The sequence below is a fragment of the Dendrobates tinctorius genome, unplaced genomic scaffold, assembly GCF_039654945.1.
Source record: "Dendrobates tinctorius isolate UK_male_01 unplaced genomic scaffold, ASM3965494v1 ptg000017l, whole genome shotgun sequence".
Classification (NCBI taxonomy): domain Eukaryota; kingdom Metazoa; phylum Chordata; class Amphibia; order Anura; family Dendrobatidae; genus Dendrobates; species Dendrobates tinctorius.
Genome location: NW_027361685.1, coordinates 9,708,484 through 9,732,819, shown reverse-complemented (window position 1 = coordinate 9,732,819; position 24,336 = coordinate 9,708,484). Strand labels below are relative to the sequence as shown.

The following is a 24,336-nucleotide window of genomic DNA, read 5'->3' as shown; positions in this document are numbered from 1 at the left end:
AAATAAAATGTAATTGAATGTACTTCTAAAATGACTGTGTAAATACACCTCAGAAATATATACCAGAAATAAATAAATATATATATATTTGATTTGATTAACTGCAGCGCTGTGTGATAAATAAAATGACAGTGTAAATGTCAAATGTAATGCTTTATAAAAATGTATTTGATTGTTGTTCAATAAACACTATTATCTTTTTTATAAAAATGGCGTCTCTCATTTTTATTTAAAATTCAAATAAAATGCGTCCTTTATTAAAGGAAAATGATATAAAAGTGTATCAAACACAACCCTTTTATAACAATTTGATATCAAATTGTATAAAAGGGGCGTGTTTGATACACTTTGATAGGGGCGTGGCACCTGTCAGATTTCTTTTTGATGAGTAATACAGCCCCCTTACTACTTCTATATATTGCTGAATCAATTAATATAGAAATCCCAGAATGTTAAGCATTAATCACATAGAATCTCTACTAAAGCCTTTTTTAGGAAACCCCATTTTTCTATGTTAATCCTGTAAACCTCTTACATAGGACAGGAGAACAAATAGAAAGGCAAGTAAATGAAACAATAACATTTAAGTGAAACTTGTCACTCTGGGGTTGGAGGGCCCATTTCCTCTGTATTGCAATCCCGGGTTCTCATGCAAAAGTTGTGGTTTCTCCTTCTCTGGGGATGAGGTATATTGTCCATTCCTAGGCCTCTAGGTAGGCCTGGCCATTCGGATGGAGAAATCTGGACTGAAGGGATTCCCAGACCGTTAGTGAACATCAGCAAGTCTCCCAGAGTACGTAAAACATGTAAAGTTCCAGACAGTCTCGAAATTTAAAGGGAAAGCCCCAAGAATAAAGGATTTTCTGTTGTCTCAGTATGTCTAGTAAGGGTCTCAGAGCACGTCTTTTCTGGAGTGTGCACCATGACAGATCATGCATAACTTGGATAACGTGTTCTTTATATTTGATGGTTTCCATTGTGTGGGCCCCCGCAAGAATGTCCTTTACTTTGTATCTATGTATCCGACATATTACATCTCTCGGTCTAGCTGAATCAGTGGATTTGGGTCGTAGGGACCTATGAGCCCTGTCAAATTCTATGTCCAAGTCACGTGGGACATTCAGTATAGAATTAAAAATGCAACGCAGGGATTCCTCTAACTTGTTTTGTTCCACCGACTCTGGCAGCCCTCTGATTCTGATATTATTACGTCTCCCTCTGTTTTCCATATCATCCACCAGTTCAGCCAAACATTCCAGTTGCTGTGAGTGAGAAGCAATTAACTGTTCCTGTGCATGTAATCTCTGAGAGACGGCCTCTGTGTGACGTTCTTTATTAGCCACCCTTTCAGAAATCTGCTGTACCTCCTGTCTAATAGCAGCAGTCTCAGCTCTATAAGAGGATTCAAGCCCGGAAATATAATTCTCCATATCCTCCATTGTGGGGATAGCGCTTATGTGAGCCTTAAGGTCTTCCCATACATTGTGTGCCTGTGTTAAATCACCACATGTCAGGCTCTCTGGCTGCACAGATGTACCTTGAGACAAGTCCCTCAGCATGGGCAGAGAACTGCTGGCTGCCTGTGAATAGGAAGGGCGAGTCATCCCCCTCTGCCTGCATGTTGTCTTTAGAAGCCTGTATGGTGTGACGCCTGTCCTCCATATTTGTATGCCTCACACTTTCTGCTGATAACGCAGGCTCCTTATCTGTCCTCTCCTCTTCAGAAAGGCAGGAGATAAGTACAACTCCAGGGGCTTCCTCCATGATCTTTTCCTCCAGCACGCTCTGAACAGCATGGGCCATCGCCATCTTGTGACTCACAAGCTTCTGAGTGGAGCCTGCTGAGCTTCTCAAATACCTGGAGATTCCAGTCCCTGATACCACTGGGGGACGTCTGCTTGATGGGCCTTGGCTTGCACGCTTCTTAGCTGACATTTGGTGACAAATAGCACTTCTAATATAGGTCTGCAGTCATCACCCAGGCAGGAGCTGAAGAGCTGCACGTCCTCACCCTCCATAGCCAGGTCACGCCCCACTTTGTAAGTTTATAAGCCCCTCCAGTGTCAGGAATACATAGTATGTGAGAATACCGTATATACCGCTCATGGAACACTTACCTTTCAGAGATAATTTCCATATTCATACTAAATAATGGCACAGATCCCCCAGACATTATGATTGCACACATCCCTAGTCTGTATAACGATATTGCAGTCATTCCCTGACAGACCGCAGCATGGCCATTAGTTAGAAGCTGCTAATGATCTTTGGAGCAGGTAAGTTTTCCCTGAGTGGTACATATTGGGCCGTCTGAAGACTGAGTTTAGTCTAGGACAATTTGTCTGCACTACTAATTAACAGCAGTTACATTACCAAACTAGGGCAGTCCCTATAGGAGAAAAACACAAGAATTATACTGTATTGTCACATACTATCTATTCCTGACACTGGAGGGGCTTATAAACTTACACAGTATATAGTCTGAGGTCTGGGATCTGCCAATATGGGGCTAGTTTTCTGACTGTTTCGGATAACATTGTACATGATTTTAGGTTTTTTGTCTACTCTCGCTTGAATATAGGTCAATCTACTATATAATAATTTAATTCTGTCTGTCACGGAAATCCCACATCGCTGATTGGTCGCGGCTGGCTGAGTGCGACCAATCGGCGACAGGCACAGTCCGGCCGCGAATTGGTGCAGAATTCGAATGACGCACGCCACGACTACCGTTGGGAGATCTGTGGCGCCATTTGTCATCTCCTGCCGCACGGATTTGCCGCAATCAGCGATATTGGCGCACAATTTAAAGGGGATCTGTCACCCCATTTTTGGCCTATCAGCTGCCGGCACCGCCGTCAGGGGCTTATCTACAGCATTCTATAATGCTGTAGATAAGCCCCCAATGAAACCTGAAAGATAAGAAAAAAAAAGTTAGTTTATACTTACCCCGGCGTTCAGTCCAGTCCAATGGGTGTCGCTGTCCCGTCCGGCGTCTCCCATCTTCATACGATGATGTCCTCCTCCTTTCTTCTTCCTCGGCTCCTGCGCACGTGTACTTTATTGGCCCTGTTGAGGGCAGAGTAAAGTACTGCAGTGCGCAGGAGCCGAGGGAGAAGCAAGGAGGAGGACATCATCGTATGGAGATGGGAGGCGCCGGACCGCAACACCTACAGCCCCCACCCCCGGTGAGTATAATCTAACGTGTTTTTCTTATCTTTCAGGTTTCATCAGGGGCTTATCTACAGCATTACAGAATGCTGTAGATAAGCCCCTGATGGCGGTGGCCCCAGCTTATGGGGTAACAATGGACTGACAGATTCCTTTTAAACTACATATATATTCTAGAATACCCGATGCGTTAGATTCAGGCCACCATCTAGTATTAAATAATCTCCAGATGAATCGCCTTTCTTGAGGATGATGAAACCCGTAGAAATGAGAGGCTTGGAGAGTGAGTGTGTATACGTCACCTCACCCTATATACTGAGACATGGGATATATGTTTTTTCTATTAGTCACCTTCTGACTAACCATCAGGGGATGAATTATGGGTATAATTTTACATTTGGAATTAATAAAGTTTAGTTTTATCCTTTTGTCAGCAAACATGAGGAATGACAAGAGACAACCCATTTAAGGAGATTCAAGTTTGGTTAAAACGATTCCAACATTATGAACATAAAAAAGGCTTCTCCCCTATGTGACATCTCTGATGTTTATTAACAGTTGATTTCCAAGTAAAATATTTCCCACATTAAGAAAATGAAAAAGGTTTCTCCTCTGTGTGACTGCTCTGATGTCTAACAAGAAGCGCTTTCTGGTTAAAATATTTCCCACATTCTGAACAGGAAAAAGGATTCTCCCCTGTGTGAGTTCTATGGTGAGTAACAAGTAGTGATTTATCTGCAAAACATTTCCCACATTTTGAACATGAATATTGCTTCTTTCTTGCATGGGTTCTTTGGTGCTTAACAAGATTCCCTTTCAGGTTAAAAGATTTCCAACATTCTGAACATGAAAAAGGCTTCTCCGCTGTGTGAGTTCTCTTATGGGTAACAAAATGTGATTTACGTGCAAAACATTTCCCACATTCTAAACATGAAAAAGGCTTCTCTCCTGTGTGAGTTATTTGGTGTGTAACAAGATTCCCTTTATGGTTAAAACATTTTCCACATTCTGAACAGGAAAAAGGCTTCTCCCCTGTGTGAGTTCTATGGTGAGTAACAAGCAGTGATTTATGTGCAAAACATTTCCCACATTCTGAACAGGAAAAAGGCTTCTCTCCTGTGTGAGTTCTATGGTGATTAACCAAATCTGATTTCCGGTTAAAATATTTCCAACATTCTGAACATGAAAAACGCTTCTCCCCTGTGTGGATTCTCTGGTGCTTAACACAATCTGATTTATTGTTAAAACATTTCCCACATTCTGAACAGGAAAAAGGCTTCTCCCCTGTGTGAGTTCTTTGGTGTGTAACAAAACGTGATTTCCATGTAAAACATTTTCCACATTCTGAACATGAATATGACTTCTTTGCTTTAGGAGCAGTTTGTTTTTTATTGCCTCTTTTGTGATTTTGATTTTCCTTAGTAATCAATAATGATTCAGAAGATGGGACCTGTTTCATAGGATCAGATGACAGATCTTTGCTGTGATTGGATGATGATATATCTAGAGTAATGGCATTCACTTCAGCTGTATCTTGTAAGATCTCAAGATCATCAGATTTAAAAATTGAAGATGTCAGCTGTCCCTCTGATCTCCTGGTACAGTCATCTGCTAAAATAAAAAAACAATTTTTTTTAATAAAAGATCCTTGAGTTTTATATTTTTGACCATTTCTACTTATACTATCCATAAAAATAGCAAGCTATGTGAAAATCTTTAATTATTTACCAAGACAATGACAGTTCACAGTCTAATAGAAAACCTTGTTGGATGAACCAGTAGTGTGCGGTGTTCAACTGTTTGTTCATTCTGCCTCCCAAATATCGAATAAAAGGAAACCAATCAATGTTATGTAGGTGAAAATAATACCAATTCTCATCTCACAAAAAACAAGACCCCACTCAGGTCCATCATCTGTCAATGGAAAAACAGAGGTTCCCACACTATTAGTGGCTCAAAGGCTGCTGAAAAGCAACAAGGTTTCCATAAACCAATCCAGCAAAATCCGCTCTCACTTCGGAGTCTTGCAGTGTGCGCAAACAACATTTAGGATCCCTGTATTTAGCAATATTATACTGAGAAGAACCCACTTAATTTTTGGTGTGTGTCTCCTGGAGCACAATCTGGGCACTAGGTGCTGGGTAAGAAAATGGCAAATGTGTAATTTTCACTCTCCAACATCCGCTAAGTGTTCATTTCCAGAAAGTGGCTGTGGAGTCAAAATATTCACTCCTCCTACATATATGGTCAAAATTGTTGGTACCCCTCGTTTAATGACAGAAAAACCCACAATGGTCACAGAAATGACTTGAAGCTGACAAAAGTAACAATAAATAAAAAATCTATGAAAATGAGCAAATGAAAGTCAGATTTATGGAACCAACTAATGTCCTTGAAATGAAAACATTTTTAAGGACTTACATTCGCTATGGGGTTTGTTAAAAAATGAGCATTCAGTCCTGTTGGTCCAAACGCCCTGTTCAAGCCAACCCTATGTTTTCTGCCATTCTTCCTAGGACCCGTTATGAAATGCTCATGAGATTTTGGCATTTTAACGATAATAGTCAATGCCTGCCCAGAAATGTCCCAGAACATGACAGAATATTCAAAATCAGACACATCATCAAAGACTTGACAGAAAAGTTCTTAAACCTCTACACCCCAACAGAAAACATTTCCATTGATGAGTCCCTTGTAAAATTCAAAGGAAGACTGCACCTCAAGCAATTTATTCCTTCTAAGAGGGCAAGGTTCAGAATAAAGCTCTATAAAATGTGCGAGAGTTCAACCGGATACACATCAGCTTTACACATTTATGAGGGGAAAGACAGCGAACTAAACCCACCAGGAGGCCCTACTTATCTGGGGACATCTGGAAAAATGGTTTGGGAGCTGATAACTCCATTTTTACAAGAAGGCTACAATCTGTATGTTGACAACTACTACACCAGCATACCTCTATTTAAAAGTCTGGTTGAACATAATAATAATAATAATAATTTTTATTTATATAGCGCCAACATATTCCGCAGCACTTTACAATTAAGCGGGGACATGTACAGACAATAAATTCAATACAAGTTAAGACAATTCAAACAGTGACATTAGGAGTGAGGTCCCTGCTCGCAAGCTTACAATCTACAAGGAAATGGGGGGACACAGTAGGTGAAAAATGCTTGTTAATTCAGGTCTGGCAATTATAATAGGGATTTTCATATAAAGCTGCATGATCCGGTCATCAGCCAGTGTGTTTAAGTGCAATAGACAAGTATCAAGTGCAGTTATCCTGTGCATGAAGGGTGTGGAGACAGATGAATAGTAGGGTGCAGATTCAGAATAATATTTGGAAGGAGGGAACAGGGCAAAGTTAGCTTGCTGGGTAGTTGATGTGGTAGGCTTGTTTGAAGAGATGGGTTTTCAAAGCGCGCTTGAATAGGTCAGGGCTAGGTATCAGTCTGATCGCCTGGGGAAGTGCATTCCAGAGAGCTGGAGCAGCACGAGAGAAGTCTTGGAGGCGGAGGTGCGAGGTTCGGATTACGGGGGATGTTAGTCTTAGGTCATTTGTAGAACGGAGGGCACGTGTAGGGCGATAGACAGAGATGAGAGAGGAGATATAAGGCGGTGCAGAACAGTGGAGAGCTTTGTGGGTGAGAGAGATGAGTTTATACTGGACCCTGTAGCGAATAGGTAGCCAGTGTAATGACTGGCACAAGATGGAGGCATCGGTGAAGCGGCTGGACAGAAATATGACCCTGGCTGCCGCATTCAAGATGGATTGGAGAGGAGAAAGTTTGGTAAGAGGGAGACCGATCAGAAGAGAGTTGCAGTAGTCCAGGCGAGAATGAATAAGAGCGACAGTAAGAGTCTTAGCAGTTTCAAAGGTGAGAAAAGGTCGGATTCTGGAGATGTTTTTAAGATGCAGGTGACAAGAGCGACTGAGTGATCGGATGTACGGAGTAAAGGAAAGTTCAGTGTCGAATATGACCCCAAGACAGCGTGCATGCTGCTTGGGAGTTATGGTTGAACCCTCCAGGGTTATTTCGATGTTAGGTAGAGTGAGGTTAGTAGAGGGGAGAAACACAAGAAGTTCAGTTTTAGAGAGATTTAGTTTCAGATAGAGGGAGGACATGATGCTAGAGACAGCAGACAGACAATCCTTGGTATTTTGAATTAGGGTAGGGGTGATGTCAGGGGAAGAAGTGTATAATTGGGTGTCATCAGCATAGAGATGATACTGGAACCCAAATCTGCTGATTGTTTGTCCAATAGGGGCAGTGTATAAAGAGAAGAGGAGGGGGCCTAGGACTGAGCCCTGCGGGACCCCGATAGTAAGGGGACGAGAAGTGGAAGAGGAGCCGGAAAAAGATACAGTGAAGGAGCGGTCAGAGAGGTAGGAGGAGAACCAGGAGAGGGCCGTGTCCATGAGGCCTATAGAGCGGAGCATAGTGAGGAGGAGCTGGTGATCCACAGTGTCAAATGCGGCAGAGAGATCCAGGAGAATCAGCAGGGAGCAATGACCTTTCGATTTAGCTGTTATTAAATCATTAGAGACTTTAGTGAGGGCAGTTTCAGTAGAGTGTAAAGAGCGGAAACCAGATTGTAAGGGGTCGAGAAGAGAGTTATCCGAGAGATAGCGGATTAGACGGGAGTGGACCAGGCGTTCCAGGAGTTTAGAGATGAAGGGAAGGTTAGAGACAGGTCTGTAGTTAGCAGTGCAGTTCTGGACCAGGGATGGCTTTTTAAGTAAAGGGGTTATGATGGCATGTTTAAATGAGGAGGGAAATATACCTGAAGAAAGAGAGAGGTTAAATATTTTAGTCAGGTGAGTGGTGACCACTGGTGAGAGAGACTGCAGGAGCTGTGAAGGAATAGGGTCATTGTTGCAGGTTGTAGGCCGAGCAGAAGCGAGGAGCTTGGAAACTTCTTCTTCTGAAACAGGCTCAAAGATGTCTAGTGAGCTTGAGGTGCGGCAGGGAAGGGGATCCAGGCACTGAGGAGATAGGGCTGAGATATCCTGATGGATGTGGTTGATTTTTTCTAGGAAATAAGTGGCCAGATCCTCACCGCTGAGGTTGGTGATGGGGGCCTGTACTTTAGGTTTCAGGAGGGAGTTTAAGGTTTCAAAAAGTCGTCTTGGGTTGTTGGATAGTGAGGTGATGAGGGTGGTGAAGTAGGATTGTTTGGCCAGATGAAGGGCAGAGTTATAGGTTTTGAGCATGAACTTATAGTGGATGAAGTCTTCTGCTAAGAGAGATTTTCTCCACTGCCGCTCTGCACACCTCGAGCAGCGCTGAAGAAAGCGTGTTTGCGTTGTGTGCCAGGGCTGCCGTTGTCTGTGTCGGGTCTTTCTGCGTATAGAAGGTGCTGCTTCATCTAGGGCATTCTTCAGTGTATTATTGAAGTGTGACAATGCTATGTCTGGACAGGAGAGGGTGGAGATGGGGGCTAAAGATGTGTGGAGATTGTCCCTAAGCTGTTGGGTATTAATGGTACGTGTATTCCGATAAGTGTGGTAAGTGGGGGTGTTCCGGGTGAGGAGACAATTTTTGACTGAGAAGGAAAGAAGGTTGTGGTCCGAGAGCGGGAGGGGTGAATTAGTAAAGTCGTGCAGCGAGCCGGGACGGGAGAAAACCAGGTCCAGAGTATTCCCGTCCTCATGTGTAGGAGAATTAGTAAACTGTGAGAGGCCGAATGAAGAAGTTAGAGAAAGAAGATGAGAGGCAGACTGGGAGAGCGGATCATTGATGGGGATGTTAAAGTCTCCCATGATGAGGGTGGGGATGTCACAGGATAGAAAGTGAGTAAGCCAGGTGGTGAATTGGTCTAGAAACTGGCGGGAGGAGCCTGGAGGGCGATAAACGACCGCCACTCGTAAGGAGAAGGGCTTAAAGAGTCTGACGGCGTGGACTTCAAAGGAAGGAAATGTAAGTGAGGGAACCGGGGGGATGACCTGGAAAGCACATTGTGATGAAAGGAGCAAACCAACACCTCCACCCTGTCTGTTCTCAGGTCTGGGGGTATGTGAAAATTTTAGCCCACCAAACGAGAGAGCGGCAGCAGCAGTGGTGTCAGAATGCTGGATCCAGGTTTCTGTAATAGCCAGAAGGTTAAGGGAATTAGAGAGAAAAAGATCGTGAATGTAAGTCAGTTTGTTACACACAGACCGTGCATTCCAGAGAGCACATTGGAAAGTGAGAGGAGAAGGCATGCACTGAATGTTAATAAGATTAGCAGGGTTTCTATATGCAGATGGAGGAGAGTAACGTATGCTGGTGGAGGGAGGCCCAGGGTTGGGGGAGATGTCACCTGCAACTATTAAAAGGAGAAAAAACAGAAAAAGCAGGTGGTGGGATGATTTGTATGAACGTTTTGAGTGCTGCATGGTGGTTTTGGATGGTTTGGTGTGGGTAAGAAATGTCAATAGAGCCTCAGAGTTATACATGGGAGAGGGGAAAAGGGAGGGGTGGATATGCAGAGAGTGCACAGAATGTGTAAAAGGGCAGGCGAGTTGTTAGAAAGCAGAGGTGAAGACAAAAAAGCAGCAGTTTGATATGATCAATGCATATGTAGTACGACTGACCAAGAAGCATGCGTGCATGAAAAACTTATGCACCTTACCTGTCTCCTGCCCTGTCCAACTGCATTGTCTAACTGCAAAACACTTGCATAACATAGGGGCTTGCGGGATCATTCGCAAAAACCATCAGGGGTTTCCACAATCATTGGTCAGCAAAAAGTTCCGAAAGGGGCAGTCAGGGGCTTTACGCGATGGAGAGCTGCTTGTCCTTAAGTATAAGGATAAAAAAGATATTTTATCCTGAGCTCGATCCCCACAGATGCCACAAGGGCCACTGCAGACCAACAGGGATCCACTACTCCAAAACCTGTGTCTATCATTGACTACAACAAATATTATGGGGTGTGGACCTTGCAGATCAGGTTCTACAGCCATACCAGGTATCAAGAAAATCATATCTCTGGTATAAAAAGTTAGTCATGCATTTGTTTCAGGTGGCCACATATAATTCTTTTGTGTTATACAAAAAAGCCAGAAACGCAGATACTTTCCTTGATTATAGAATCATAGAATCGTAGAGTTGGAAGGGACCTCCTGGGCCATCTGGTCCAACCCCCTGCTCAAAGCAGGATTCGCTAAATCATCCCAGTCAGATGTCTGTCCAGCCTCTGTTTGAAGACTTCCATTGAAGGAGAACTCACCACTTCTCGTGGCAGCCTGTTCCACTCATTGATCACTCTGTCAAAAAGTTTTTTCTAATATCTAATCTGTGTCTCCTCCCATTCAGTTTCATCCCATTGCTTCTAGTCTTTCCTTGTGCAAATGAGAATAAAGTTGATCCTTCTACAATGTGACAGCCCTTTAGATATTTGTAGACAGCAATTAAGTCTCCTCTCAGTCTTCTCTTTTGCAAACTAAACATTCCCAAATCCTGCAACCTTTCCTCATAAGACAGGGTTTGCAGACCGGTCACCATTCTGGTCGCTCTTTTCTGAACTTGCTCCAGTTTGTTGATGTCTTTTTTAAAATGTGGTGCCCAAAACTGGACACAATATTCCAGATGAGGTCTGACCAAAGAGGAGTAGAGGGAAATAATGACTTCACGTGATCTAGACTGTATGCTTCTGTTAATACATCCTAGAACTGCATTTGCCTTTTTTGCTGCTGCATCACACTGTTGACTCATATTCAGTCTGTGATCTATTAGTATACCCAAGTCTTTTTCACATGTGCTGTCACTTAGCCCTATTCCTCCCATTCTATATATGCTTTTTTCATTTTTATTGCCCAGATGTAGTACTTTGCATTTCTCCCTGTTAAAAACCATTCTGTTAGTTACTGCCCACTTCTCCAGTTTATTTAAATCTTTTTGAATCCTCTCTCTCTCTTCTCTAGTATTAGCTATCCCTCCTAGCTTTGTGTCATCAGCAAATTTAATCAGTTTACCCTCAATTCCTTCATCTAAATCGTTGATAAAGATGTTGAACAATACAGGGCCCAGGACAGAGCCCTGTGGTACCCCACTTGAGACATTCTTCCAACTGGATGTGCAGCCATTTACGACCACTCTTTGGGTCCGATCACTAAGCCAGATATGAATCCACCTAACAGTTGCCTTGTCCATTCCATACTTAGTCATTTTTTCAATAAGGATAGTATGAGAGACTTTGTCAAATGCTTTGCTGAAGTCAAGATATACTATATCTACAGCATTTCCTTGATCCACCCAATCAGTGATACCGTCATAGAAGGAAATTAAGTTAGTCTGACATGACTTATTAGTTACAAACCCATGCTGACTCTGTTTGATCACTTCATTCTTATCCAGGTATTGACTTACATGTTGTTTAATAATTTGTTCAAAGATCTTTCCTGGTATAGAAGTCAGACTCACCGGCCTATAGTTGCCTGGGTCCACCTTCTTCCCCTTTTTGAAGATAGGAACAACATTTGCTCTTCTCCAGTCTTCTGGCACTTCTCCTGTTCTCCAAGAATTTTCAAAGATTATGGAGAGTGGTTCAGAAATTTCTTCTGCTATCTCCTTCAGTACTCTGGGGTGTAATTCATCTGGACCTGGAGACTTGAATTCATTTAGGTTAGCTAAGTGTTTCCTCACTATCTTTCTGTTTATAGATATCCTGGATTCTTCTATTCCCTTAATAGGACAGTGAATAACAGTTGGTGTTACATTTCCTTTCTGAGAGAAAACAGATGCAAAATAGGAATTTAAAAGTTCAGCCTTCTCAACATCCTGTCAGGAAAAGGTCACTGAAAATCTTGTTTTTGATAATTTTGTCCCCACCAATCCTTTATAATGTGAAGATGTCAGAAGACTCACTGAACGACATTTTATTGCACTCATCCCAGTAACTGAAACAAGAAAGAACCCCCAGAGAAGATGTCGTGTATGTTCCTAGAGAGGAATGAGGCATGATACCCGCTATTATTACCCACAATGCCCATCATTGCCAGCCTTATGCCTCCATGACGGCTTTACAATCTTCCACACAGAACCACGTTTTTGAACTGTTTTGACATTCAAGCATTTGGTTTATTTAGTGACAGACACATTTGAGTAGAGCTGACTTAACAATTTCCGGGGGTAGGTGGGGGAGGTCTCCAGAGACACAAGCTGGGCACAATATATTGGGCACTACAATGACATTTTTGCAATTTTTGCTCTGAAACTACAAGTTTCTGGAAATCATCCATGTAGTGAAACTGGTCATTATATCCATAGATGAATTCCCAGAGGGGTGTCACTTCCAAAATGGGGTCACTTCAGGGGGGATTCTGTTGTTCTGGCACTTAGCGGCTCTCCAAAGTGCCTCAACAGCAGAATCCTCCCTGAAGTGACCCCATTTTGAAAATGACACCCCTCTGGGAATTGGAAATGACACCTCTTGCAAATTCATCTATGTACACCCATAGATTTACCTATGATGACCATCTACCTATTTTCCAATGTAAAATCTGGGGTTAGAACAACATTTTAGTGGTAAAAATATAAATATTTTTTCTTCACTGGCCAATGGTATAATTGTCTATGGAACAGCTGTGGTGTCAGTATGCTCACTGCACCACTAGAAGTATTCATTCAGGGAAGTATTTGGTAAAATGCAGTCACTTTTGGGGGCTTATGCTGTTCTGGCACCTCAGGGGCTCTGACAATGTGACATGTCACCCACAAACAATTCCAGCAAAATCTGCTCTCCAATATGGCGCGCCTTCCCTTCCAAGCTCTGCCATGCACCCAAACAGTGGTTTACCCCCACATATGGGGTGTCACCATACTCAGGACAAACTAAAATATATATTGAGCTAAAAAGATTTAGGAAAAATTTTATTTTTTTTATTTCCACGGCTCTATGCTATAAACTTCTGTGAAGCACCTGTGGGTTCAAGGTGCTCCATACACATCTGGATAAGTTCCCTAAAGGGTCTAGTTTCAAAATGGGGTCACTTGTTGGGGGTTTCCACTGTTTAGGCACATCAGGGGCTCTCCAAACACGACATGGCAACCGCTAATTATTCCAGCATATTTTACATTCAAAAAGTCAAATGCCGCGCCTTCCCTTCCGAGTCCTGCCGTGCACCCAAACAGTAGATTTCCCCCACATATGGGGTATCGGCATGCTCAGGAGAAATTGCAAAACAAAATGTATAGTCCATTTTCTCCTGTTACTCTTGCGAAAGTAAAAAAAATTAGGTCTAAAGGAAAATTTTTGTGAAAGAAAAGTAAATGTTTATTTTTTCCTTCCACATTCCATTCATTCCTGTGAAACACCTGAAGGGTTAATAAACTTCTTGAATGTGGTTTTGAGCACCTTGAGGGGTGCAGTCTTTAGAATGCTGTCACTTTTGTGTATTTTCTGTCATATTGACCCCCCAAAGTCACTTCAAATGTGAGGTGGTCCCTAAAAAAATGGTTTTGTACATTTTGTTGTAATAATGAGAAATCGCTGGTCAACTTTTAACCCTTATAACTTCCTAAGAAAAAAAATTTGGTATAGTTGATATAGAGGCTACTGCGCAGGCGCTGCTGGATGTAATTTTTTTTCTAAGCCTCACAATAGCCCCAATATTATAGGCATTATCAACAATAATATCAATGCTATTATATGCATTATGTAATAATGGGGGGCAGGTCAGTGAGGGGTCAGCGACCTGTCATAAGCCAATACAGATGAATATGTAATCAGACCACATAAAGCCCCGCCCACAGCCCCACCCCAGAGCACGAGAATCTCATTAACGGAAAACTACAAATACAGATCACACAACAGTAAACCAGAGTTGCCCTCATTTATGGTGGACCATTGGAGCTACTATGGATCCTGAGCAGAAGATGAGAAAATAATATTGCTCCCCATTTCAGGAGAGATTGTGCAGTAATCTGAATTCCTTAGGATCAAAAACAATGTAATTGGTTGTAAGTTCTATAGAAAAGGGCTTTCATCTACACCACCGATAAAGCAGCCACAGCCGGTGACTGAGAGGAATATGTGACTTCTCTGCATACAGTGGTTACTACTCACCTGGGTAGTCATATGTGGGAATCTCCTCTTTACACCGCTCATCACCCCTCACATATGTCTCTGTAGTATTAATATGGGTCAGATCTTCACCCTGAAACAAATATTGTAAAAGTCACCGACAGATGGAGAAGTCCCATCTATGATCAGCTCTAATCCTGCCATCTCCACCGTTCTCATTACACAAGTATAAAACATATAATACTGGTGGATAAAACAAGACTGAGCACAAGACCTTCACAGCCGTCTACACATCATAGGGGAGATCTCCTGACACCTTCTCTCCATCTACCTGATGATCCTGAGGAACATTGGGATCTTCTTGCTTACAGTCCTGTGGAAGAAGAGGACGGGGACATCTCTCTGGTGTTGTCCTCTTACTGGATAGATCTGGAGGAAACACATACAGGGACTGAATTCATTCTCTACATACAGATAATTATAGGCCGTGTGTATTTAGTCCTGTCTATTACCTGGAGATGTGAGGGGCTGGGGAACCTCCATTATGACGTTCTTGTACAGATCTCTGTGTCCTTCTAAATACTCCCACTCCTCCATGGAGAAATAGACAGCAACATCCTGACACCTTATAGGAACCTGACACATACAATGATACCGTCATCCCCCCGATCCCTTCATAGTGTTACTGTATAATGTCCCAGCATTCCCAGCAGTGTCACCTCTCCAGTCAGCAGCTCAATCATCTTGTAGGTGAGTTCTAGGATCTTCTGGTCATTGATGTCCTCATGGGTCAGGGGGTGAGGTGGAGGCCCCGTGATTGGGCTCAGGGGTCTTCCCCATCCCTCAGACACAGGGTCCTGACAGCGATCACTAGAGGTCTTCTTCCCCACGGTGTAATCCTGGTTATGGAGAGACACATTAATAAATCTCACTACAGACATTCCCAGAGTCCTCACCTCTCCAGTTCTGTCCATCTGTTATTCCCATAGATAAGAATGATGTAATGTGACGTCATCAGAATCTCTCACCTCTCCAGTGAGACGGAAGAGGATCTCTAGGGTGAGGTGTAATATCCTCTCCGCCATCTTGTCTCTGTCCATATCCATCCTTGATGGGTAAATCAGGAAAATTCTCTTCTGTAGAAGATCTTCCCTGAGAGGATCCGATATTGTAGAGACCTGAATGAGAAGAAGATGATCCGATGTAACATCATAAGAATCCTGTGTAATAATACAATTACTGGAGATAATAAGGGAAACATATGAGGAGATTTATTATCTTACAGGGTTTAGTTTTCTTCCCTGACATCTACTAATAAAACCTATATATTTAGGCCACAGACAACAAGCAGTTTCCTCCTCGGAGTCGGCAGCTGAACACGTTCCTCATAGACTCATCTTCCATAACGCTAATTCTCGTCTCATTACCGACACTGGAATCGGCATTAGCAATACTGCAGGAGAGATTCATTACACGCGACATGAGAAATAACTCCTTCATGATGAGGACGACATCTTCATCTTCTACTGCGGCTCTAGAGACAGATGTGGCCAGAGTCGGTCACTGCCTCCATCCCCACCGGCCGTCTATATGAAGGTTTCCCGTCTTCCCCGCACTGGAATCTTCTCTCCCGTTAGATCTCAGCTCTGAGTCACACACAGAAGTTTGAGGCTTTTCTGGAAGAACAGGACAGGAGAGATCTGAGGCCGATGTCTCCATGTACAGGGTTTCCCCTCGGGATAAGAGGCTTTTCTATCCCTTTCCCCCAATTAGAGGGGACACCTGTGGATATCGGGGTCTTTACCGGCTGCAGTCCTGGGGGGATTTACTCGGTAACGTGGACGTTGGACAAACGTCACCATCAATTCCCATCAGAGTGAAGGAACATCGCTCCTCTATTCAGCTCTATGGATCCAGGATGAAATCCACTGCGGCCCCTGCAAGAAAAGAGCGAAGTCTGGTGAGACCCCCAAGGCCGGAGATTTCTACAGCTGCTCTGTGCGCACAGGACCTGTGATGAGGTCACAGGAGGGGAGGAGTCAGGGGTCACATGATCAGGGGCCTCACTGTGGGCAGGACTCTGCTGTGCTGGTTGTCATGGTGCTGGATGAGGGAAGTATGTGTGGGGTCAGGAGGGGTTTACAGGGTGGATGTAGCAGAGCCGTGTGTGTACGAGGTGTACGGAGCGGAGCCGTGTGTGTACGAGGTGTACGGAGCGGAGCCGTGTGTGTACGAGGTGTACGGAGCGGAGCCGTGTGTGTACGAGGTGTACGGAGCGGAGCCGTGTGTGTACGAGGTGTATGGAGCGGAGCCGTGTGTGTACGTGGTGTGCGGAGCTGAGCCGTGTGTGTACGAGGTGTGCGGAGCGGAGCCGCGTGTGTACGAGGTGTACGGAGCGGAGCCGCGTGTGTACGAGGTGTACGGAGCGGAGCCGTGTGTACGAGGTGTACGGAGCGGAGCCCTGTGTGTACGAGGTGTACAGAGCGGAGCCGTGTGTGTACGAGGTGTACGGAGCGGAGCCGTGTGTGTACGAGGTGTACGGAGCGGGGCCGTGTGTACGAGGTGTATGGAGCGGAGTTGTGTGTGTACGAGGTGTACGGAGCAGAGCCGCGTGTGTACGAGGTGTACGGAGCGGAGTTGTGTGTACGGAGCGGAGCCTTGTGTGTACGAGGTGTACGGAGCGGAGCCGTGTGTGTACGAGGTGTACGGAGCGGAGCCGCGTGTGTACGAGGTGTACGGAGAAGAGCCGTGTGTGTACGAGGTGTACGGAGCGGAGCCGCGTGTGTACGAGGTGTACGGAGCGGAGCCGTGTGTGTACGAGGTGTGCGGAGCAGAGCCGTGTGTGTACGAGGTGTGCGGAGCAGAGCCGTGTGTGTACGAGGTGTACGGAGCGGAGCCGTGTGTGTACGAGGTGTACGGAGCGGAGCCGTGTGTGTACGAGTTGTACGGAGCGGAGCCCTGTGTGTGCGAGGTGTATGGAGCGGAGCCGTGTGTGTACGAGGTGTACGGAGTGGATCCGCGTGTATACGAGGCGTGCGGAGCAGAGTGTGTACGAGGTGTACAGAGCGGAGCCGTGTGTGTACGAGGTGTACGGAGCGGAGCCGTGTGTGTACGAGGTGTACGGAGCGGGGCCGTGTGTACGAGGTGTATGGAGCGGAGTCGTGTGTGTACGAGGTGTACGGAGCGGAGCTGTGTGTACGAGGTGTACGGAGCGGAGCCTTGTGTGTACGAGGTGTACGGAGCGGAGCCGTGTGTGTACGAGGTGTACGGAGCAGAGCCGCGTGTGTACGAGGTGTACGGAGCGGACAGGAGTAAGAAGAGCCGGACTGCCCATCACTAACCTGCTGAGCCACACTCCACATATATGACTGCTCTGTGCACAGGACCTGTGATGAGGTCACAAGAGGGGAGGAGTCAGGGGTCACATGATCAGGGGCCTCAGTGTGTGCAGGACTCTGCTGTGCTGGTTGTCATGGTGCTAGATGAGGGGAAGTTTCTGTGTGGGGTCAGGAGGGGTTTACAGGGTGGATGTAGCAGAGCCGTGTGTACGAGATGTACGGAGCGGAGCCGTGTGTGTACGAGGTGTACGGAGCGGAGCCGCGTGTGTACGAGGTGTACGGAGCGGGGCCGTGTGTACGAGGTGTATGGAGCGGAGTTGTGTGTGTACGAGGTGTACGGAGCAGAGCCGCGTGTGTACGAGGTGTACGGAGCGGAGTTGTGTGTACGGAGCGGAGCCTTGTGTGTACGAGGTGTACGGAGCGGAGCCGTGTGTGTACGAGGTGTACGGAGCGGAGCCGTGTGTGTACGAGGTGTACGGAGCGGGGCCGTGTGTACGAGGTGTATGGAGCGGAGTTGTGTGTGTACGAGGTGTACGGAGCAGAGCCGCGTGTGTACGAGGTGTACGGAGCGGAGTTGTGTGTACGGAGCGGAGCCTTGTGTGTACGAGGTGTACGGAGCGGAGCCGTGTGTGTACGAGGTGTACGGAGCGGAGCCGCGTGTGTACGAGGTGTACGGAGAAGAGCCGTGTGTGTACGAGGTGTACGGAGCGGAGCCGCGTGTGTACGAGGTGTACGGAGCGGAGCCGTGTGTGTACGAGGTGTGCGGAGCAGAGCCGTGTGTGTACGAGGTGTGCGGAGCAGAGCCGTGTGTGTACGAGGTGTACGGAGCGGAGCCGTGTGTGTACGAGGTGTACGGAGCGGAGCCGTGTGTGTACGAGTTGTACGGAGCGGAGCCCTGTGTGTGCGAGGTGTATGGAGCGGAGCCGTGTGTGTACGAGGTGTACGGAGTGGATCCGCGTGTATACGAGGCGTGCGGAGCAGAGTGTGTACGAGGTGTACAGAGCGGAGCCGTGTGTGTACGAGGTGTACGGAGCGGAGCCGTGTGTGTACGAGGTGTACGGAGCGGGGCCGTGTGTACGAGGTGTATGGAGCGGAGTCGTGTGTGTACGAGGTGTACGGAGCGGAGCTGTGTGTACGAGGTGTACGGAGCGGAGCCTTGTGTGTACGAGGTGTACGGAGCGGAGCCGTGTGTGTACGAGGTGTACGGAGCAGAGCCGCGTGTGTACGAGGTGTACGGAGCGGACAGGAGTAAGAAGAGCCGGACTGCCCATCACTAACCTGCTGAGCCACACTCCACATATATGACTGCTCTGTGCACAGGACCTGTGATGAGGTCACAAGAGGGGAGGAGTCAGGGGTCACATGATCAGGGGCCTCAGTGTGTGCAGGACTCTGCTGTGCTGGTTGTCATGGTGCTAGATGAGGGGAAGTTTCTGTGTGGGGTCAGGAGGGGTTTACAGGGTGGATGTAGCAGAGCCGTGTGTTCGAGATGTACGGAGCGGAGCCGTGTGTGTACGAGGTGTACGGAGCGGAGCCGCGTGTGTACGAGGTGTACGGAGCGGAGCCGTGTGTGTACTGGGTGTAAGGAGCGGAGCCGTGTGTGTACGAGGTGTACGGAGCGGAGCCGTGTGTGTACGGGGTGTACGGAGCGGAGCCGTGTGTGTACGAGGTGTACGGAGCGGAGCCGTGTGTGTAAGAGGTGTACGGCGTGGAGCCGCGTGTGTACGAGGTGTGCGGAGCGGAGCCGCGTGTGTACGAGGTGTGCGGAGCGGAGCCGTGTGTGTACAAGGTGTGCTCTGTATACACCCGTATACCCCCAGCTTCAGCCGCAGACCCATCAGTGTACGCTGTATACACCTGTATACCCCCAACTTCGGTCACAGGCGCCTCTGTGTATGCTGTATACACCCGTATACCCCCAGCTTTGGTCGCAGACCCCTGTGTACACGATTCAAGATTCAAGGAAGCTTTATTGGCAGGACTAAATACACATTAGTTTTGCCAAAGCAAGTGTACAAAAGGGAATAGGGGTAGGGACTGTAGGGATGTTGGGTAGGGGTTGTAGGAAAGGTGGATGGGGGCAGATCCAGGATGGGGATATAGAAGTCCATGGCATAGGGAAGGTGAATGGGGGGCATGGGGCAGATCCAGGGTAGGGGCTATAGAAGTCCATGGCATATCACAGTTCTCTTTCTCGCAGTCTATGACATTCGCTCACATATTGCGCTGCTATCTCCACTTCTCTCTCTTCTCCCCCAACAGGATATATGTTTTCTCTTCCTCCTTCATGGTGATGAAATCCGGGAAGAGATGTGAGAGTCTCCTGAAGTGAGTGTCCCTCACTGCTGAGTACTTGGAGCAGTGTAGCAGGAAGTGGGTCTCATCCTCCAGGGCCTCCAGGTCACAGTGTTGGCACAGTCTTTCCTCCCTGGGCTTGTAGCTCTGCCTGTGTCGGCTGGATTCGATGGCCAGACTGTTGGCCTGTTGGCACTGAGTCTATACCGGCTCAGGATCTTGCAGTCTCTGGGGTCCGGGAGTTTCTCCAGATATGGGGCCAGTCTGTAGTCTCTCTGTAGACTCTGGTGCATGGTCAGTTTCTGTGAGCTGATGATGTCGTTCTTCCAGTCACTTACGTACCTCTCCTGGCCTTCGTCTACCATCTTCCTGATTCCGGCTTTTGTTAGGTTGCTGTGATTGGTGTTCTGGTCAGGTTGGGTTTGGGTGAGCTGTTCCGAGGGTCCTGGTTTTTCTGTTTCACCTACATGTGTCAGGGCTTTATGGTGATGGGAGCTTGGATTGCTCCTTTGTAGGTGAGCCCGGAATGACAGTGCCTTCTTTAGAACCGTTAGGTGTAGAGGGAATCTGCCCAGCTCGGCCCGGCAAGTACTGTTGGAGGTGCTCCGATGGACTTGGAGAAGGTAATTGCAGAATACCAGGTGGAATATTTCTGTTGGGCTGGAATCCCACCTTGACCAGTCTGGGTAGGTGTGAGGGCCCCAGACTTCGCTGCCATACAGGAGGATTGAGGCGATGATAGAGTCGAAGATTTTTAACCAGAGCCTCACTGGTGGCTTCAGACGGTAGAGTTTCCTTCGGATGGCATAGAAGGTTTTGCAGGCCTTATCTTTCAGGGTCTCTATGGCTTGTTTGAAGCTCCTTGACCGGTGAATCTCTAGGCCCAGGTAGGTATATTTGTCCATTCCTGTAAGGGCGCAGTTGTTGAGGAAAAATAAAGGGTGCTGGTCTGATTTTCTCTTCTGGAACACCATGATGTTGGTTTTCTTTGCGTTGACCAGTAGTGCTCAGGTGGAGCTGAATTTCTCTAAGATTTTCAGGTTTTCTTGGAGACCTTTCTCGGTTGGTGACAGAAGCAGCAGGTCATCTGCATACAGCAGGAATTTCACCTGCACGTCGTGGAGGGTTAGATCTGGTGCTGTGGAAGATTCCAGAGCGGTAGCCAGCTCGTTGATGTAAATGTTGGAGAGCGTTGGGCTTAGGCTACAGCCTTGTCTGACTCCACGGCTCTGCTGGAAATAGGCCGTTCTTCTACCGTTCACACTCACACTGCAGAGGTTCTTGGTGTAGGAGCTTTTGATAACATCGTAGGTCTTTCCTCCTATTCCACTCTCCAGCAGTTTCAGGAATAAGCCCGGGTGCCACACCGAATCAAAGGCCTTTTTAAAGTCTACAAAACAGGCGTATATCTTCCCGTTCTTTGTATTGTGGAAGTGTCTCTGAATGAGGCTGTGCAGGGTATAGATGTGGTCGTGCGGTGGTTTGGCATGAATCCTGCTTGGCTCTTGATGAGGACGTTGTGCTTGGTGAGGAAACTGAGGATCCTCTTGTTCAGGATGCTGTTGAACAGTTTTCCCAGGTTGCTGCTGACTCATATTCCTCTGTAGTTGGCAGGGTCATACCTGTCCCCATTCTTGTGGATGGGTGTGATGAGGCCTTGATTCCAGGTACGAGGGAAGTAGCCGGCACTTAGCACAATATTGAAGAGTTTAACCATTGCGACCTGTATTTCTGGTGGGCTGTACTTCAGCATTTCTGGTAGGATTCCATCCAGGCCACCGGCTTTTCTACATCTTATGGAAGAGATTCTCTCTGCTACTCCCTGTAATGTAATAGGTGTATCCACGGGGTTTTGGAAATTTTTTACTTTTTCCACCATTGCTTTTAGTTTTGCCATTATGCTTTCCTGTTCTTGGCTTAGTTCTTCCTTTGGGATGTCTTTATAGAGGTCTCTGAAGTACTGGAGCCAGATGTTGCCATTTTGGATATAGATGTTGCTTTTTCTTGTCTTTTGTGCCCATGTGGTTCCATAGTTCCCAGAAGGAGTTGTCTTGGAGGGCATCTTGGAGTTGGTTGAGCTTGGTAGAGATGTAACTCTGCTTCTTCCTCCTGAGGATGGTTTTGTACTACCTTTGTATGGTTTCATAGGCTTCCGTCAGACCCGGGTGGTTGGGGTCTCTGTGTTTCTTGTTTGAGGCTGTTCTCAGGGTCTTCCGTACAGCTTTACATTCTCTGTAAACCATCCATTGATCTGTTTTTATTTTGGTCTCTTGTAGTTGACTTTTTTAATGTCGGACAGTCTGGCCATTGCATAGAATATATTGTTGAGGTCTTTGGCAGCTTGACTCACTCCCTTTGGGTTAGGCTGGTACTCGTAGTTGTAGAAGTGGTGGAGCATCCGCTGTATTTCAGGTCTGCTGGGAGCCTCTTTATACTTTAATGCTGACATTTTGTGCCATTTTTTAGGATGGAGGCCGGGTGAAGAGGCCACTCTGCTGTGGCTTTTGAGTGGATGGTTTCTCTGTAGATTTCAGGTACAGAAGAAGCTGGCTGTGGTCTGACAGGTGCGTTTGTGGGGAGACTATGAAGGCACTGATATTTGCCAGGTTCTCTACTACACTTCTCCCTACATGGGAGTTTAGTGTACACCTCCCTAAGGAGTCCCCTTTGGTTCGTCCATTAAGAATATGAAGTCCTAAACTTCTACATACGTTCAGGAGCTTTTTACCACTTTTGTTGACTGTACTGTCATAGATGTTTCTCTCTGTGACTACTGAGTCTTGGTCATCATTCTCTGCTCCAAATATGTAGATGTTCCCATCCGTGGTCAGGAAGTCGTTTTCTCTCCCTGTTCTTGCATTGAGGTCTCCAAAGATGAGAACTTTGCCCAGGCCCTGGTAGTGGGCGGCTTCTCTTTGTTGGATCTCGAAGCAGTCTGGATTGAAGTAGGGTGACTCTGGTAGTGGTATATAGGTGGCGCAGAGGTGGACATCAGACTAGGAGGTGAGGATGGAGCTGCTGATCCTGATCCATATGTGGCTGCCTCCTCTCTTCACCGGTTTGATGCACTGGTGGAGCTCCTCTTTATGCCAGATCAGTATTCCTGCTGAGCTCTGGCCCTGTTTGATGTTTTTAATTTTCAGGACAGGGACAGAGATTTCCCTGTATCCGATGGGCACCAGAGATTCGTTTTCGGCTCTGGTCCATGTTTCCAGGAGGATCTGAATGTCTTAATTTCACAGTCTTTGTATAAAGTCAGGGTCATTTGTTTTACATCCAAAGGTCGAGGTGTTGTGACCCTGAATATTCCAGCTGCTGATTGTAAGTGAAGTCATGTTTCTATATATCTTGGGTGTATATACCTTGTAATGAGTATGGCTGTGTAGATCAAACTGGATTTCTGACTGTTCTGTAGATGTGGTTGGTTGCATCCACTCACATTAGTTTCCTGCATAGTGCGCTGAGCAGGGTCTTTATCTCATCCATATCTCTGCTCTGCATGTATCTGTGTGGGGTCGGTGGACCCCTCTGTGGAGGTCTCCTCCTCTGATGGTCTGATTTTGGGTGAAGAGCTTTGTTTCCAGTTTCTGGAAATAGGACTGGGGTTTTCTGCCTTTTTATTGTTGGGGGTCTTTCAGTGTGATTATGGTCACTGTTGAGTCCAGGCCTCGGTCCTCTGTTTAGTACAATGTCTTTCAGCTCTTTGGCCAGGAGGCTGACCCCTTGTTTGTTGAGGTGTTTATTATCATACAGGTGATGGTGGTTTATGGAAAGGTGTTGTGCCAGGGTCACATTTGGGACAGTCTTGACCCTTTCTGTCAGTTCCATATTGATACTTTGGGTGGTTTGCCTGGATATATCCTTTGTTGGGAGCAGAGATGACAGAATGATTTTGCTGTCTGGGAATTTTAGTTTTGCCGTCTTTGCTAATTGGATAAGTTGTCCTGTGATCTGCTGGTGCTGGTCTGGCAGATTGTTTGTATGATAATATGGTTTGGGTTGGTAAACCGTGGATTACTGATGACCTCTGTCACCTGTTCAATAGTTGCAAAGTGAACTTTTCTGACCCATTTTCCTGGGAATAGCCATCGTGTATTTAGGTACTTCCCATTTGAGTCCATTATTAGGACAATGTCAGGACTTTGTGATGTCTGGGGTGGGTTAAGTGGCCGCTGATGGGGGTCTGTGATGCTGGCTTTGCTGGTGGTTGGTTCTCTTCTCTTTTCTATCTCTCTAGTTTCTGGTTCACTTTTATTGGTTTCAGGATTGGTCGTATTGGTTATTGTTGTGCTGTTTTTTGGCATCTTCACATTCTGGTCAGTGGAGGCCATGTTGTCTGCTCTCTGGCTTGCTTCCTTTGCCCCCTGCTGGGTCAGATGGTGAGGGGTCTGTGTTTTTAGTTCTGCGATCTCCTTTATGAGTCTCTCATTGTCATTTTGTAATTCACGCATTTCTTCTCCTATCTTCTGTAGAGCTGACTTGTACACACATTTCAGTTTATTGATCTCACTTGTTACTT

At 46.3% G+C, this 24,336-nt stretch overlaps 2 protein-coding genes across 2 annotated transcripts in view; one reads left to right on the top strand and one right to left on the bottom strand.

Annotated features, from left to right (window-relative positions):
- The window catches only part of LOC141082432 (oocyte zinc finger protein XlCOF8.4-like), a 174,185-nt gene that overhangs the window by 34,811 nt on the left and 115,038 nt on the right, over positions 1-24,336 (top strand). The gene's annotated exons all lie outside the window — the stretch shown is intronic.
- On the bottom strand, positions 3,701-24,268 carry LOC141082336 (uncharacterized). The gene is made up of 4 exons (XM_073566283.1): positions 24,067-24,268; positions 14,516-14,613; positions 14,227-14,317; positions 3,701-4,782 (listed from the first exon to the last, which is right to left on the bottom strand). Exons 1-4 carry the CDS (start codon positions 24,266-24,268, stop codon positions 3,758-3,760), a joined length of 1,416 nt encoding a protein of 471 aa, XP_073422384.1. The 3' UTR covers positions 3,701-3,757.